Genomic DNA, 17,074 nt, shown 5'->3' on the forward strand with positions numbered 1-17,074 from the left:
CTGTTAGTAGTGGAAAAGAAAGAAAAACCAAAAACCTTCCTAGAATTGATGCTGAGGTGTGTGCGTATCTTTCTCTCTCTCTCTCTCTTTTTTTATTTTTTTTTTTGCAGTCCGACTACTACTGCTGGTATTCAGGTTCTTCAAGAACTGTCCATGTCACGCTACATTCCTCACCCTTTCCTGGTAGTTTCAGTCACTCTCACTTCCGTGAGCACAGAGAATGGAATCACCCTGAAGATGCCACAGCAGGTACCGTACCGTTATTGGGGCTCTGGAGAGCTTCATCTCAGTTTTTAGCATTTTAAGCTGCTACGGGAACTATTTGTTCAGCAAATATCAGGTGTTTAAAATGTGCTTTGCATGAAGATGCTGGGCTGCAGTGGAAAACTAAACAAACTTGGTTTCTGCTCAGACAATTAAGAAATAATTACATGCATAAGTAATTAAAATTGGGATGTGTGTGCCAGAAAGCCGTATAGGTCACTCAGGGTGTACAATGAACACTGGAATAGTCCAACAGTCAGAAATTTCTATGCCATTTAAGTGACAGCCCGAAGACAGGTGGTTACCTGTGCAAAGAGCGGGCATCTCAGATCAGCGGGAACAGTAGTGCAGAGGCCTCTCAGTAAGAGAGAAAAATGACACATTCCGGGAACTGGAAGAACTTCCGGGTGATTGGACTTTATCTTGAAGTCTGAAGTGTTTTAAGCTGGGTATTACTAGATCTCAGCTTTGTAATGTCTAATCTAACTATAAGGGGGAAAATGAACCAGAGTAGGACAAAATTGGATTTTAGGGAAGGTAACTGGGAGGCTACTGTAATGATCTGAATAAAGCGTGTTAGGGACCTAAACTTGGCAGTGAAAGAGAAGGAAAAAAGTGGAATACTGAATATAAAATAGAGAACTCCATGATTAGTCAACTAAACTATAAGGGAAGACAATAACGCTGTAGTTTCTGATTAAACCCACGAAGTTGTGGGGGGGAAAAAAACACACGAAGTTGTGTAACTTCCTATTCCAAGACTCCCTCTGTTACACAGTTGGTTTCCAAGTTTCGTGTCAGTGTGGAACCTGTTTTCAAAGGATAACTATGTCGATTTATAACTATGTAGATTTATCTGTCATTTCTATCTTCCCAGTCTGTCTTTTACTTCCTATTAAGGCACTTCCATTCATCTTCAAAATCGAGATCCCATTTTCTCTGCAAAGTATGTTTCATGGTAGCCAGAGAGTCATAGATGATAAGGGAAAGTTCTGTTTCACAAAAGAATTGTAGCTAGAAGATGTGGAAGGAAGGTAGGATTACAGAATCACCATTTTGCTGCCCCTAAGGAAATAACTGAGTCAGAAAGTGATCATGATCAGATGAAGCCATCAGATGAAAGGTTGGTGGGGAACTTCACAGTGAGGGATCCGGTGGCCAGATCTAAGCCTTATTAATCGATACTAGCATTACTACAAGTAGGAGAACCTGCTTCCTGGGGAGATGTATCCTAAAGTTCACATGAGGAATTACTGCCCAAAACACTGAACCAGAATTAAATCAAGCTTCTAGACTCAAGTTTCATTCATAGGAAGGGGGTAGAGGTTTTGTTTAACACCGCAAGGAAGCACAATGTGGAACCTTCTACAGGACAGCTACAAGTCAATAATGTGGCAGGGTGGGGAGTGGTAAGGGGAGACTCTTCTAAATAATTCTTTAGAGCCATACCAACCAAATGCAGTGCTCAAGTCCCATTTGTATCCTGATTCAAACTGGCTCTAGAAGGACACTATTAATGCACTCAGAGATACTCAGTATGCACTGAGAGGTGACATTAAGGAATAATTGTAGATTTTGTTAGATGTGGTATTGGTATTGTGATTATACAAGCAAGTACCCATGTACTTCAGAGTTGCACAGTATAGGGATAAAACGGCACGATATCGCCCTTTAAAATACTTTGGTGTAGGGGCACCCAGCTTGCTTAGTTGGTGGGGCAAGTGACTCTTGATCTCAGGGTTGTGAGTTCAATCCCCACCTTGGGTGTAGAGATTATTTAAAAGATATTTAAAAATATAATAAAATACTTTAGCAAAATAAATGAAAAAAGGGTAGATGGAGCAAATGTGGCAAAATCTTGAATAATTGTGAATTTATATGATCGGAATATGGGGGTTCGTTGTATTATTCTCTATACTCTGAAGTTTTCTCTCTCATGTTTGAAGTTTTCATAATAGGGGAAATACAGGGACTCCTTGTACATCCCAGATACAGTGGGCAGTCAGTGGCACCAGTAGTCCTGGGTAGCTCGTTTTAAGCAAGGCTTTCCAGCAGACACACGAAAAATGTGTCTCATTGTCACTCACCATCCGGGAAAGGCAAATCAGAACTGCGGTGAGATGTCACCCCACACCTGTCAGAATGGCTAAAATAAAACACAAGAAACAAGCATTGGCAAAGATGTGGAGAAAAAGGGACCCTCATGCAGTGGTGGTGGGAATGCAGGCTGGTGCAGCCACGGGGGAAAACAGTGTGGAGGTTCCTCAAAGTTAAAAACAAAGCTACCCTGTGATCCAATAATCACACTATGGGGTATTTATGCCCCAAAAATACAAAAATCCTAATTCAGAGGAATACATGCACCCCTATATTTATTGCAACATTATTTACAATTGCCAAATTATGGAAACAGCCCAGGTATCTGTTGGTAGACGAATGGATAAAGATGTGGTGTATATATATATTATGGAGTATTACTCAGCCATAACAAGGATGCCTGGATGTCTCAGTCAGTTAAGCATCTGCCTTCAACTCAGGTCATGATCCTGGGGTCCTGGGATCCAGTTCCGGTCAGACTTTCTGCTCAGCGGGAGTCGGGCCTCTCCTCCTCTGTCTGCCCCTCCCCCCTCTCATGCTCACAAGCACTTTCTCTCTCAAATATAAAATCTTTAAAAATACATAAAAAGAATGAAATCTTGTCATTTGCAATGACATAGAAGAATCTAGAGAGTATTATGCTAAGTGAAATAAGTCAGAGAAAGGCAAATACCATATGATTTTACTTGTCTGTAGAATTTAAGAAACAGAACAAATGAGCAAAGGAAAAAGACCAAACAAGAAACAGACACTTAACTGTAGAGAACAAACTGCTGGTTACCAGGAGGGAGGTAGATAGGTGGGTGGGGGGTGGGGATCGAGGAATGCCCATGTGATGAGCGTTGGTGTTGTATGGAAATATTGAATCGCAGTGTTATACACCCCCTGAAACTAATATGACACTGCATGTTAAGTATACTGGAATTTAAGAAGTTAAAAAAAAAAAAAAAAAAGAGTGCCTTTCACAAAGAGGAGATCTAATATGGTGAGGAGCAAATGAAGAAGTAAGTTGATGTGAAGAGTGACAATCAGACGTCTTCCTTGCCAGTTTGGATGCCTTGTTCTTTTTGTTGTCTGACTGCTGAGCCTAGGACTTCGATAGTACTCAATGTAGAAAACCTGAAAAACTCCATTAAAAAATAGCTAGAATTGATACAGGAATTCAGCAAAGGCACAGGCTATGAAATCAGCGTAGAGAAAGCTTTGAATTTCTATACACCAGTAACGAAGCGGCACACAGAGAAGCTGGTCCCATTTACTGTAGCCCCCACACCGCAAGATGCCTCGGAGTACCTACCTAAAGAGCTAAAAGTTGTATGCTGAAAACTATAGAACATTTATGAAAGAAACTGAAGAGGACACAAAGAAATGGAAGAACATTCCATGCTCTTGGATTAGAAGAACAAATACTGTTTAAAAGATGTCTATACTACTCAAGGCAACCTACACATAAAACGAAGTCCCTATCAAAATACCACCAGCATTCTTCACAGAGCTGCAGTGAATGACTCTAAAAATCGTGTGGAACCAGAAAAAAAAGCCCGAATAGCCAAAGCAGTGTTTAAGATGCAGAGCAAAGCAGGAGACGTCATGATTCTGGACTTGAAGCTCCCTTACAAAGCTGTGCTCATCGAGGCAGTATGGTACTGGCACAAAAACAGACACACAGATCACTGGAACGAACAGAATAGAGAGCCCAGAAATGGACCCTCAGCTCTGTGGTCAATAACATTCGACAAAGCGGGAAAGAATGTCCAGTGGAAAAAAGAGTCTCTTCAACAAATGATTCTGGGAAAATTGGACAGCCACATTCAGAAGAATGAAACTGGACCACTTTCTCACACCATACACAGGAATAAACTCAAAATGGATGAAAGACCTAAATGTGAAACCATCAAAATCCTAGAGGAGAAAAGCAGGCAGCAACCTCTTTGAGCTTGGGTGCAGTGGCTTCTTGCTAGACTAGTCTCTGGAGGCAAGGGAAGTGAAAGCAAGAATGAAAGCAAGAATTGGGACCTCATTAAGATTAAAAGCTATTGCACAGCGAAGGAGACAGTCAACAAAACTGAAAGGCAACCGAGGGAATGGGAGAAGATATTTGCAAATGACATATGAGATAAAGGGTTAGTATCCAAAGCTGGGTGTTCTACACGACTAACGAATCACTGAACACTACATCAAAAACTAATGATGTACTATACAGTGACTAACTGAACACTATAAAAAAATATCTAAAAGGAACTTATCCAACTCAATACCCAAAAAACAAATAATCCAGGTAAGAAGTGGACAGAAGGTATGAAGAGACACTTTTCCAAAGAAGACATCCAGATGGCCAACAGACACATGAAAAGGTGCTCCACATCACTCGTCATCAGGGAAACACAAATCAAATCCACAGTGAGATAGCGCCTCACACCTGTCAGAACGGCTGAAATGAACAGCACATGGTACAACAGATGTTGGAGAGGATGTGGAGAAAGGGGAACCCTCTCACACTGCTGGTGGGAGTGCAAGCTGGTGCAGAGCGCAACCACTCTGGAAGACAGCTCGGAGGTTCCTCAAAAGTTAAAAATAGTCACAGCACTGCACTGGACTACTGTATGACCCGGTAATCGGACTACTAGGTTTTTATCCAAAGGATACAAACATACAGATTCAAAGGAGCATCCCAGTGTTTATAGCAGCGTTATCAACAAGAGCCAAAGTACAGAAAGAGCCCAAGTGTCCATCAATTGATAAAGGGATAAAGAAGAGGTGGGGTGTGCATACGCACCATACGTTCCATCCACATGCGTGTGTCATGGAGTGTTACTCGGCCATCAGAAAGAATGAAATCTTGCCATTTGTACCAGCATGGATGGAACTAGAGGTGGTTATGCTCAGTAAAATAACTCAGAGAAAGACAAATACGATTTCACTCATACGTGGAATTTAAGAAGCAAAACAGATGAACACAGGGGAAGGGTAGGAAAAATAAAAACAGGGAGGCAAACCATAGGAGACTCTTAAATACAGAGAACACATTGAGGGGGGCTGGGATAATTGGGGGACGAGCATCAAGGAGGACACAGTGAGCTCCGGGTGTGATGTGTAAGTGATGAATCACTAAATTCTACTCCTGGAACCAGTACTACACTGTGTGTTAACTAGCTTGAATTTAAATTAAAAAAAAAAAGTGAGTTGGAATGTAATAGGAAATAGATTGATTACATCTTGCACAGAGGGACGACCGGGATTGCTAGAGCAAGACAAGTCTTGATTTCATATCAAAAATTTTAAAGACCCTAACAGTGAAAGTTGTTTATCAGTAAGATAGCCTCCCTCATAAGACTGCGCTCCTTGTCTCTGGAACTTGTAAGTATAAGAGTCATCTACTAGGGATATTTTTAGAGTAAGAGAAGGTGTGTTTGATTCTTTCAAATGCGGCATTTCAGGGATGCAGGTAGTCCCTGCTTTAATGTTAAATTTCTGGAAAGCTCATTAAACTTGCTGGAAAGTGCTGTTGCACTCCCGGGTTCTTCATGCTGTAATAGTGGTAGAAAGTGTTGAATGCATGAATACAGCTGAAGGAAAGAGAAGTGGGTTTGTTTGTGTAATAAGGTCATGTCAAGTGTAGTGAAATTCACCATTTTCACACTTCGCAGGGGTCAGTATGGACATGAGTCCTGTAGCGGGGACCTGCAGTGGCATCTCGGAAAGTCTCCGCAAAGTGCTGGGGGGCTCTCTGTGCCAGTCCGTGGGCTCTCTGGTCTGACTCTTGGTTTGTGTGCTCATTCCTCCTCTGCTCTCTGCCATCCAGCTCTTAGAATAGTGCGCGCCTTATAATTTCCATTTTTCCTTCTCCTACCTTGAAGTTTATGTGGCGGAGAGGTAATCAAATCTTCAATTTTCGTGTTATTACGTGCAAAATGGGGACCCAAAGACTTCTTTCCAAGTAAAGTTCTTGAGCTTTGTGACAGTTGCTTGGAGATTTTGTTATTTTTATTATTTTTATTTCTCCTTTTTTGTAAATTAACGTGTAAGTTATTACACTCTACCTACCTGGATATGGCCTACCACCAAAATGAATGACAAAATCCATGAATCTTCTGGACCCTCTTGCCATTTCTTCTCCACAGTCCAGTGATGTCTGGCAGGCAAGACTAAGAGTGTTTTGTGTAACTGTTTTTGCAAATAGAATATGTAGGGTAGCTACCGTTTTCCTGACTGACCCCTAAATAATAATGGCAGCTTAAATTCAGCCTGCCAGCAGGCCCTGGCTGGGACACTGACCTGTAGCTTCTGAGTTATCACCCTTTCCTTCCTAAAATGTTTTCCTTCTTGCTTTATGTGACATGTGCTCTCCTGGTGCCCCGCTCGCCTCCTCCCCAGCATACTTCGCTTCAGAAAGTTCATCCGACTCCTTCAGTTGACCAGGCGCGCTTAGATTCTAGTGTGTTCGTCCGTACTTCAGTCATCGCTCACATTTTTATTCGCAAGTCTTAGGATTCCTTCAAATGTAATGATCAGTGAAATGAAACTGGTCAATTTCCCCTTCCTTAACTTCTGCTTGTAACTTCTACCCCTGGTGACCTCACCTCCTCCGGCACCCACCTAGGTGCGTCCCCGGAAATTCTGCTAGTTTATTTCTCTTTTCCTGCCTTTCATGCCTAAGGCATCGGTCAGTTGTTTTTTGTTTTGTTTCTGTAAATCCAAATGCTCTTCTTCTTTACAAGTGGAAAAAGACTTCATGTCTGAGATTTGCTTTAGAACAAAGCTTTTCAGCTTCCAGCCAGGTGAGAGGGCTTAAAGGGCAGTCATGTGTTATGCTCTCTGCTTGAGGATTGGATTGAAATTTTCCATAGCAAAAGGACAGACTGTTTAATTCATTCCTGACGTCAACACCTGTAATGTCTGTCTCTCCTGAGTAAGCCATCCTGAATAACCCAGAATTTTTAATAACTCCCTTATTCAAGAATTGTAAGTAGTAGCTTATTCCCTGTCTTTTGTTTGTTTTCAACCTGGCTTTCCAAGCCTTCCTTGGAAGTCCCATTATCACCCAGCATTTTTCTCATGATATTCCTAATCTGGTCAGGTTTTTCTCACTTTCCCAAAAGAGATGTTGCGGTGGTGTTGGGCTGGAGAGCCGACCCTTTTCCTTCCTCCTGTGTGCCGTCCCTGTCCTTCAAGGCCCGCCTCACCCTGTAATCCTTCTCTAACTATGTCAGGTCGGTCACTGAAGGGATCTCTCACTACTTCGAACTTCTGAAGCTCTCCTAGTTATGTCGGAACAATTCAGCTCTACCCTCACTCAGGTTCACTTGCGTTATTCATGAGTTGCATTGTGGTAAAGCTGGTTACACGCGAGCCAGAAAGCAGCTTGTAGCCCACATCACCCCACAGAACGGCTGTACACGGCTGTACACGGTGCACACCCGGGAGACGGTGGTGGTGGTTTCACCTGTAAACCATACAGAGTTCGGGGGAGATGCTGAAAACATCTACATTAGCTGGAGTCCAATTTCTCTTTCAGGCCCGTGACGCAGAGAGCATCATGCTGAATCTCGCAGGGCAGCTCATCATGATGCAGAGGGACAGGTCAGGCCCTCAGATCCGGGAGAAGGACAGTAACCCCAACCAGAGGAAACTCGTGAGTAAAATGCAAGTCCTGTAGAGCATCAGAGATGAAGGGATAAAAGAACTTAAGAGAGTATCGTCTTGTGACTTGGAAGCTGGGAAAATATGTAATACTAGTCTTTAAGCCTCCAGGTTTAAGACTGTGAAGGGTGAATAAGAACACCCGGAACAATAATAAGGGGTTCCATACCCCGGGTGTTACTGCTTAGGCATTCTTGTTGGCTAATTCTAATTGGAAAGTAGGGTAAAGTGGTGAAGTCTGTGGGGTTTCTTTGGTTTTGTTTTGTCTTGTTTTTAGATTTAAATACACATACTTTGAAAGGCAGGGTACTGTTTTGGATTCTGTTTCTAGATGGAGTCCCCTAATTTTCCCAAAAGAAGTTGTGCTATCATTTTGAAAGACTTAAGAAATGAATGCCAAGGAACTTGAGAGTGTACAAATTTAACAGGAAAAAAAAGTGGATTCTTGTCTCTGCTTCTCCAGCTGCCATTCTGTCCTCCTGTCGTCCTCGCCCAGTCTGTTGAGAACGTCTGGACTACGTGTCGCGCAGATAAACAGAAGCGTCACCTCCTGGAGGCCCTCTGGCTGAGCTGCGGAGGCGCAGGGATGAAAGTGTGGCTCCCGCTCTTCCCCAGGGATCACCGCAAGCCCCATTCCTTCTTGTCCCAGCGGATCATGCTGCCTTTTCACATCAATATCTACCCCCTGGCTGTTCTGTTTGAAGACGCGTTAGTTCTCGGTGCTGTCAATGACACTTTGCTCTATGATTCCTTGTACGCGCGGAGCAGTGCTAGGGAGCCGCCGGAGGCGCTCTTCCCGTACTGCGTCGTGGAGCGGACCTCTCAGATCTACCTCCACCACATTCTGCGGCAGCTGCTGGTCAGGAACCTCGGCGAGCAGGCCTTGCTCTTAGCCCAGTCGTGCGCCGCTTTACCTTACTTCCCTCACGTGCTGGAGCTCATGCTCCACGAAGTGCTGGAAGAAGAAGCTACCTCACGGGAACCCATTCCCGACCCTCTGCTTCCCACTGTGGCCAAGTTCATCACCGAATTCCCCCTCTTCCTGCAGACCGTCGTCCATTGTGCCAGGAAGACGGAATACGCCCTGTGGAATTACCTTTTCGCGGCCGTTGGAAACCCCAAGGACTTGTTTGAGGAATGCTTGATGGCTCAGGATTTGGACACAGCTGCCTCTTACCTTATTATCTTACAGGTAACAGTTCTTTTCTTACAGAGAATGAGTACAAGAACGAATGAGCCAAAATGAGAGGGGGCGGAAATGTCCTCTGTGGACACTGAGGGTGTTCCAAGGATTCATGCAGTCTGCACGCACACATTACACAGGAAATATAATAATGAATTATTTTGAATATTAGTGAGTTTGAGCTAATGTTAGCTATTTTGAACTATTTGAGCCTCTCACAGTAACAGATGTGTTTCCTTCTAGTGAGGAATCACCACGGGGACTGTGTAAAGCCTGGGTCCTCCGAGCAGAGCTCCTGATGTTAGGCTCCCCACAGCACAGGCCTGCCACAGTAACTGCCCTCATGGTGCGCGGTTCTTCTCAAAACAATGGGTTCTCTGAGACTCCTGAAAATGTGTGTCATTATATATATTTGACAGAAGGGCGTGTAGTTGTTGCTCTTCTCACTCTGATACAGATTTGACAGGTACACCTAGTGGTGCTTTCAGAGTACCGCAGAGTTGTTTTCATTGATGTAAGAAGCTGACCATTAACTTGGTTTAAACTCTGCCTGAAGCACATTTCTCATCTGCTTACTTGCTTCATGACAACTGATTAAAGCCAGAGGAAATAGTCCAGCAGAGATGGGATGGCCCTTAAAGTCGCTGATTCCCTGGTTCATCTAAAAAAAATCACAGAATGATAAAAATAGAAACAAATGTAGCTGTGTTTTGTCTTGGACTTGGACTTCTAGTGATCTGCCAAGCAATGGGATTGGCCGTTTTCTCTGTAGCAGAGTCCCAGCCTTGCCGTGGATTGTCAGATAATTACAGTTAAACTTGCCTGTGAGGTGCCTTTTCCCGAGGGCAGAGGCAGGCTCTGTGGTAAAGTTTGCGAAAGAATTCTTCAGGATGCTCTTTGTGTGGCATTGTTACCGACTGCTGGCCAGAGCTGAGAGTGCTGTTGTCCCAGGCTCCAAAGCTGTCACGAGAAGGAGACCTGGGCTTCTGGGAGTCAGGCGAATCAGGTAGATTTGTTTCTTGCTTTTTTGCTGGTCTTCAGCAAGTTACTGAACTCCATTTCCTCATCTGTAGAACAGGAATGACATAACCACTTTGCAGGGTCACCAGGAGCCAGGGAAGACAGAATATGGGTCAGGTTTATGTAAGGTATTTGACTTTTTTAGAAAGTTTAGAAAATCCTTATTTATGGTACACCAGCAGAGTGCTTGCCTCGCTTTTCCTTGCATGATACTTTCTGTTGATCCCTTCATTCTTACTATTAAACATTTCCCCGATAGAGACAGAGCTGCATTCCTTCTCTGGTGTAGAAGTCGTAAAGAATTGCTCATACTTCCCAAATCATTTGCCGTGTGAAAGGAATGCTTGTCTTGGTTGTTTTTGTAGAATATGGAAGTCCCAGCAGTAAGCAGGCAGCATGCGACCCTTCTGTTCAACACGGCCCTGGAACAAGGCAAATGGGACCTGTGTCGACACATGATACGATTCCTTAAAGCCATTGGCTCTGGAGAATCTGAGACCCCTCCATCCACACCTACTGCTCAGGTTGGTTGCGAAGTCGCACAGCCTCTCTAGGCCAGACACCTACACGGCATCTTTCTCTAACGGTACTGCGCATCGTGTGTAATCTTAGGAACCCAGTTCAAGTGGCGGATTTGAGTTCTTCAGGAATCGAAGCATCAGTTTATCCCAGTCAGCTGAAAATGTTCCTGCTAGTAAATTCAGCTTACAGAAAACACTGAGTATGCCATCTGGTCCTTCTGGAAAAAGGTAAAAGAATAATGAGCCGTTACTGCTTTGAGGGCATTCTGTGACACACGCTGCATTTCAGGCCGTTTGTAAACTTGGATCTTAGGAATTTGATCAAATACAGTTCCTTTCTCCATTTCCAAAAGGCTTGAAGATCACACAAATTGCTTCCCCTCTTCTGTCCTCCAGGGTTCACTTTGTTATTCTTTGGACAGTTTCTGTCCCTTGTCCTAGCGTAGGTCTTGTGTACCCATTCTTTTTTTTTTTTTTTTTTAAAGATTTTATTTATTTATTTGATAGAGACACAGCGAGAGAGGGAACACAAGCAGGGAGGGTGGGGGAGGGAGAAGCAGGCTTCCTGCTGAGCAGGGAGCCCGATGCAGGGCTTGATCCCAGGACCCTAAGATCATGACCTGAGCCGAAGGCAGCCGCTTAACGACTGAGCCACCCAGATGCCTCTTGTGTACCCATTCTGACGGACGCTCACTTCAAATTACCCTGCTAATAGAGGACCAGAAATAAAAAGGAAAGGTAATTCTGCACATAATCCAAAAGCCTTCTTATGGCATAGTTTTACCTTTCTTTCCAACTGTAACTCAGGGCAAAAGTCCCCATGTACTTGCCTCTCCTGTGACTCTTTTGACTAGAGAAGTCATCAAACAGTGGGAGAGCCAAGAGGAAGTGTATCCTGAAGACGGAAAGCTACATCACCCGTAGATGGCTTATTGCCTCCTGAGAGCTTACCGTGAACTCATACTGAACATTATAAAATCGAATTTCCTCTAATTTGTGAGGTCCTTGTGTCCTTCCTGTGTTGTTCCGTGTTCTAAGCTCTTGTCTTTTCTCTCCCTTAATCCCTTCTTTTATATTCTGTTTTCATTGTTACTACAATGCCTGACACATAATGAGAACTTACTGAACATTTTCTTTTACTACGTTTTACTGCTTTCTTATCAGGGTCATTAATACCACCCTTACTCGCAGCATCTACACAGTCGGGCTGTATACGAGTAAAATGCAGCCACGGCTCACTACAAACAGTAGCTTCTCGGCTGTGCCTTCGCAGAGCACGATTGCTGGCTGATGCCCGGGAAGTGTTCAGTATGAGCCCGGCCCTGCTGGGAGCACGTGGAGGAGCACGTCTTCTCATCCTTTCACAAGGGTCGGCCCCGTTGTTCACCACGTTGTGTGGGTGAAGAAACAGAGGCCCAGAACGTAAGCTTGCTTACGTTCACACGAGTATTGAGTTGGCAGAGCCAGGATCTGAATCCACACAGTCGTCCAGGACTGCCTCTCACGAAAGGCACCACAGGGCCTAGTTACCAAACCAGTCAGCCCGTTATCAGCCCGGATGGGTAAGGGATGACAGACTACGTGTCGTCACGTAGCGAGTTTTGAAGCTCCGGTCGTGTGTTTATGTGCCTGCCCATCTCCCACTCCGTGCGCAGACTTCATTCTGCCGCGTGTCTCTTCTCGGTTTCTTTGATCTGACCTCCTCACCTCTTTTCACTGGGCTCTTCAAGTATAGCATCATTCGCTCCCTTTCTTTCCTTCAGCCCGTCACCACCCTCCTCCTTGTTTGGCTTTGTCCTTCTCCTCTCTTTCCTTCTTCCATATTTCCATTCTAGAAGGGTCTTTTGAGAGCCTGCCGTGCTCCGGGTGGTGGTCAGCAGCCGTGGTATCCACGGAGGAAAGCCCTGGTGGTTTGTCTTCATTCGGTCAGAGCTCGATCTGGGACGGCTCCCCTCATTCTCGGTGTTAGCAGCGCGGCTGCGTACAACCAGGTGTTGTCGTCCGGGAACGCTGGTTCTGCAGCTTCCCTGTGTCCCGCTTACAGGTGGAGCAAGGACAGTGACTGCGCCGAGAACATGTATATTGACATGATGCTCTGGAGACATGCTCGGCGTCTCTTGGAAGAAGTTCGGCTGAAGGACCTCGGCTGCTTTGCAGCCCAGCTGGGCTTTGAACTCATCAGTTGGCTGTGCAAGGAGCGCACTCGGGCCGCACGGGTGGACAACTTCGTGCTGGCCCTGAAGAGACTTCACAAAGACTTCCTGTGGCCGCTTCCCATCATCCCAGCCTCTTCTCTCAGTTCTCCTTTCAAGAACGGAAAATACCGAACAGGTAACGTAGGCTCATGTCACTCGGTCACAGATTATCCACGAGGTGAAAGTTGGCTGACTGTGGGAACCGCCACGCTTCCCTTTTGTGGCAAGCTGTAGAACTGGTTAGTCAGAGCCTCCAGGTAAGCTAAGGTAGGACTTATCTGACAGACATTACAGAGAAGTGGTAGAAATGCATCTTTGAGAGTTCGGGCGTCTTCTAATCCAGAAGACAAAGGGAAACTCTTGGTGAAAGGAAAATTAAAAGATAAAGATTTTTAGTTGAGGTCTTTCAAAGAAGACCTGTAATGACTATTACTCACGAAAACTCAAACAGAAAGCTTTTCCTGTGGCATTTCGAAACCGCATCTCATCTTAAGAACCAAGGAAAAGCACTTACAAGATGAGCGGACTAAAGTCTGTCTAGTGCTGATGAGACATGGTGATGTAGGTTGACTGTTAGATGGCCCAGCATCATCCCGCTTCCCTGGTTCGCGGGCCGACGATGCGGGGTAATTGGCTTTGAACTTCCAGTGTTTGAGAGTGGCAGGGAAAGAAGCTGAAAATTCCCGAGGTGGGAACGGTGGTGCGTGCATCTTTTGAATTCCCGCTTTCTTGTTTTGGGGCCTGCCTTGCAGTAGGAGAGCAGCTGTTAAAGTCCCAGTCAGCGGACCCTTTTTTAAGACTTGAGATAGACACAGGTGTCTCTCGTGTACAACGAAGTCAGAGCTGGCTTGGCAACATCGGCCCCACCCCTCATGAGATCGACCCAGCCTCGCCCCATGGACCACAGATGCAAGACGCCTTCTTGTCACCTTTATCTAATAAAGGTAAATGTCATTTAAAATCCTCACTTCTCCTTAGTTCCTTTGGAAGGAGTCTGTGCTGTAGCCCTTCAGAGCCGGAGCTCTACTCTTTCCAGATATGTCCTTGAAATTAGTCATTAGAATCTGCTAGAGAGGAGGATAGTTTCTAGAACAAGGCCACGCTGGCCTGAACTATACTTTGCCATATTTATTTTAGATGAACGAAATAGGTACAATCTCATTACAGACCAGCACTAACAGATGAAACTGTGTGCTTGATTTTAATGATACAGAAACACTAACTTTGAACTTGAAGTAAGTAAAATGTTCAGTCTGTGTAAAGAACACCATTCTTCTCATAAGTAGACATGATCATAAAAAATTTTACTTCACTGTCTTCTGGTTTTTATTTTACTGATTAAAATTTGTAGAAGTTTTCTTTTTCTCTTGCACGTTCCTGTGTAATATCCTTCATTTTGCCTCTTACTCTCCGGCCCTTCACCAAGAGTGAGTGCCAGCCTCCTCCTGCGGGGTTAGCAGCGTCCCAGACGGAAGCAGCGTCAGAGTGATGCGTGTTGCTGAGGCTCCAGCCACGGGGCTCTGAGTGTCAGGCCGGCTGCAGTTTTCTTTGGAGTCAAGCACTTGCTTGCTGTCTTCACCATTTCTTGAGCTTTTGCTACATGGAGAAGCTTACAGCTTCCATTACTTTTGTTCAAATTATAGAAGATACACCTAATATGTGCCACTGAGACCATTTTTAAGTATGTGGTTTAGTAGGGTCGAGTGCATTCACGTTGCCGTGCAGCCGGCCTCCAGGACTCTGTCTTGCCAAGCTAAGATTCTGTACCCAGTACAGAACAGCTCCCTCTTCTCCCTCCCCGGCACTGGCAGCCGCCACTCTGCTTTCTGTCTCTGTGAACTTGACTAGGGACCTCACGTAAGTGCAGTCGTACAGTCTGTGTCTTCCTGTGACCGGGACTTGTGTCACTTAGCATCGTGTTCTCAGAGTTCATGCCTGTTGCAGTGTGTGAGGGAACGAACTTCCTTCCGAAAGCTGTACAGCACACCGTATTTCTGTGTATCCGTCCGTCTACCCGCTGATGAACACTTGGCTGCTTCCACCTTCTGGTTACTGGGAATAACGCTACAATGAACATAGGAATTCAGGTCGTTTTTCAGGATGCTGCTTCCAATTCTTTTGAGTATATATATCCAGAAACGGAAATGCCAGATTATTTTTTAATTTTTTGAGGAACTGTCAACCTACCAACATTGACAAAGATTCCAGTTTCTTGACATTCTTGCCAGTACTTTATTTGCTGGGGATTTGGGGGGTTTTTGTTTTTGTTTTGTTTTTTTGTAGTAGCAATCCTAAGAGATGTGAAGTAATACCATTGGTTGCTTTTTTTTTACAATAGAAAACTCTCTGAAGCAATGATTTCAAATATATTTTAAAATTTAAAATATATTTAAAATCAGAGAGAATAGTATCAGGGAAGCCTTGCCTCACCCCCATGTATCTGTTCCCCAGCTTCAGCTGTTACCAACCCATGACCACGCTTGTTTGATAGGAAGGAAGATAGGAAGGGTCCTATCTTACTGAACCAAATCCAAGACATATTTTGTGGCTTTTTCAGTATGCACTTTAAAAGGACTCTTTAAAAAGTAATTCCATTACCATCCTTCTAAAATTTAACAATAATTCCTTAATATCAAATATCTAGTAAGTATTCAAATTCCAGTTGTTTCATAATGTAATTTTCTTTTTTTTTTTTTATGATTAGGACCAAGATCCAGATAAGGTTCACACATTGTGGTTAATTCTTTCTTTAAAAAATGACTGGTTCCCTCCCTCCTTTTTTTTTTTTTTTTTTTTTTTTTAAGATTTATTTATTTTAGAGAGTATAAGCAGGAGGGACAGAGGGAGAGGGAGAGAGAATCTTAAGCAGGCTTTTGGCTGAGCATGGAAGCCAATGCAGGCCTTGATCTCATGGACACAAGATCACGACCTGAGCCAAAACCAAGTCAGGTGCTTAATCAACTGAGCCACCAAGTCGTGTCCCCCCCCCCCCCCATCTTTTTTTTTTTTTTTAAACCCTTGCAGTTTGGATTTGCTTCCATGATTTTCTCAAAATGTGAATTTTAGTGATTGCATCTTCATGGTTTACCACTTTCCTCTGTATTTCTTATAAATCAGTAATTGAATCCAAAGGCCTGATCATGTTATAGCTAGATTTTTTTTTTGGAGACAGGCAAGACTGCTACACAGATGGTAGTGAGTTTTTCCATCTGAAGGCTCGTAATGCCTTATCTCTCTAATGGTTTTTTCTTAAAAAATATCTACTACTTGGGGTGCCTGGGTGGCTCAGTGTGTTGAAGCCTCTGCCTTCGGCTCAGGTCATGATCCCAGAGTCCTGGGATCGAGCCCCATATCGGGCTCTCTGCTCCGCGGGGAGCCTGCTTCCTCCTCTCTCTCTCTGCCTGCCTCTCTGCCTACTTGTGATCTCTCTCTGTCAAATAAATAAAAATTTTTTTTTTGTCTGTCAAATAAAATCTTTAAAAAAAAAATTCTACTGTTAATATAACATGGGAACTTTAGCAGTTGATTTAACATTTGGGTTTCAGAATTTTGAGCGGAAATCAACATGTGAGAAACCACTAATACTTAAACATACTTTCTGCATGAAGCTAATTTGTAAGTTTTGGCACTTTTTCATCAGGTGACGAATGCAGTATTGGGTCAGCCACAGACTTGACTGAAAGTAGCTCCGTGGTGGACGGAGACTGGACAATGGTGGATGAAAACTTTTCCACACTCAGTCTGACCCAGTCAGAGCTGGAGCACATCTCCATGGAGCTGGCGAGTAAGGGGCCTCACAAATCCCAGGTCCAGCTTCGGTGAGTCCCTCCGTCAGCAGCCAGGCAGCAGAGGGCCCGCTCAGGGTCTTTGGGCAAATAGGGTATGGGGGTTACTTCCCTGATGACGACTGCCCTTTTCTACATCGTAGCCTTCTGAGCGTCGAACTTTCTGTTCTGCTCCTGTAGGTACTTGCTGCACATCTTCATGGAGGCAGGATGTCTGGACTGGTGCATTGTCATAGGTCTGATTCTTAGAGAATCCTCAATAATCAACCAGATTGTGGTTCTCATCCAGTCTTCAGAGGTGGACAGAGAGATGTTACAGAACATAAAGACGGGGCTGCACGCCGTGGACCGATGGGCCACTACAGACTG

The 17,074-nt window shown here is 44.3% G+C and overlaps 1 protein-coding gene across 3 annotated transcripts in view; it reads left to right on the forward strand.

Moving 5' to 3' along the window:
* RIC1 (RIC1 homolog, RAB6A GEF complex partner 1) overlaps positions 1–17,074 on the forward strand; it is a 113,940-nt gene that overhangs the window by 91,071 nt on the left and 5,795 nt on the right. For 2 of the 3 annotated variants that reach the window (XM_046023388.1, XM_046023386.1), the window contains 9 exons: positions 111–249; positions 7,877–7,993; positions 8,465–9,193; positions 10,570–10,728; positions 10,817–10,953; positions 12,770–13,056; positions 13,673–13,864; positions 16,561–16,738; positions 16,886–17,074. In XM_046023388.1, coding sequence (XP_045879344.1) covers positions 111–249; positions 7,877–7,993; positions 8,465–9,193; positions 10,570–10,728; positions 10,817–10,953; positions 12,770–13,056; positions 13,673–13,864; positions 16,561–16,738; positions 16,886–17,074 — 2,127 coding nt within the window. The remainder of the gene's footprint in view (positions 1–110; positions 250–7,876; positions 7,994–8,464; positions 9,194–10,569; positions 10,729–10,816; positions 10,954–12,769; positions 13,057–13,672; positions 13,865–16,560; positions 16,739–16,885) is intronic. The other variant, XM_046023387.1, reaches the window with a different exon arrangement.

This window comes from Meles meles, chromosome 11 (genome assembly GCF_922984935.1).
Source record: "Meles meles chromosome 11, mMelMel3.1 paternal haplotype, whole genome shotgun sequence".
Classification (NCBI taxonomy): Eukaryota; Metazoa; Chordata; class Mammalia; order Carnivora; family Mustelidae; genus Meles; species Meles meles.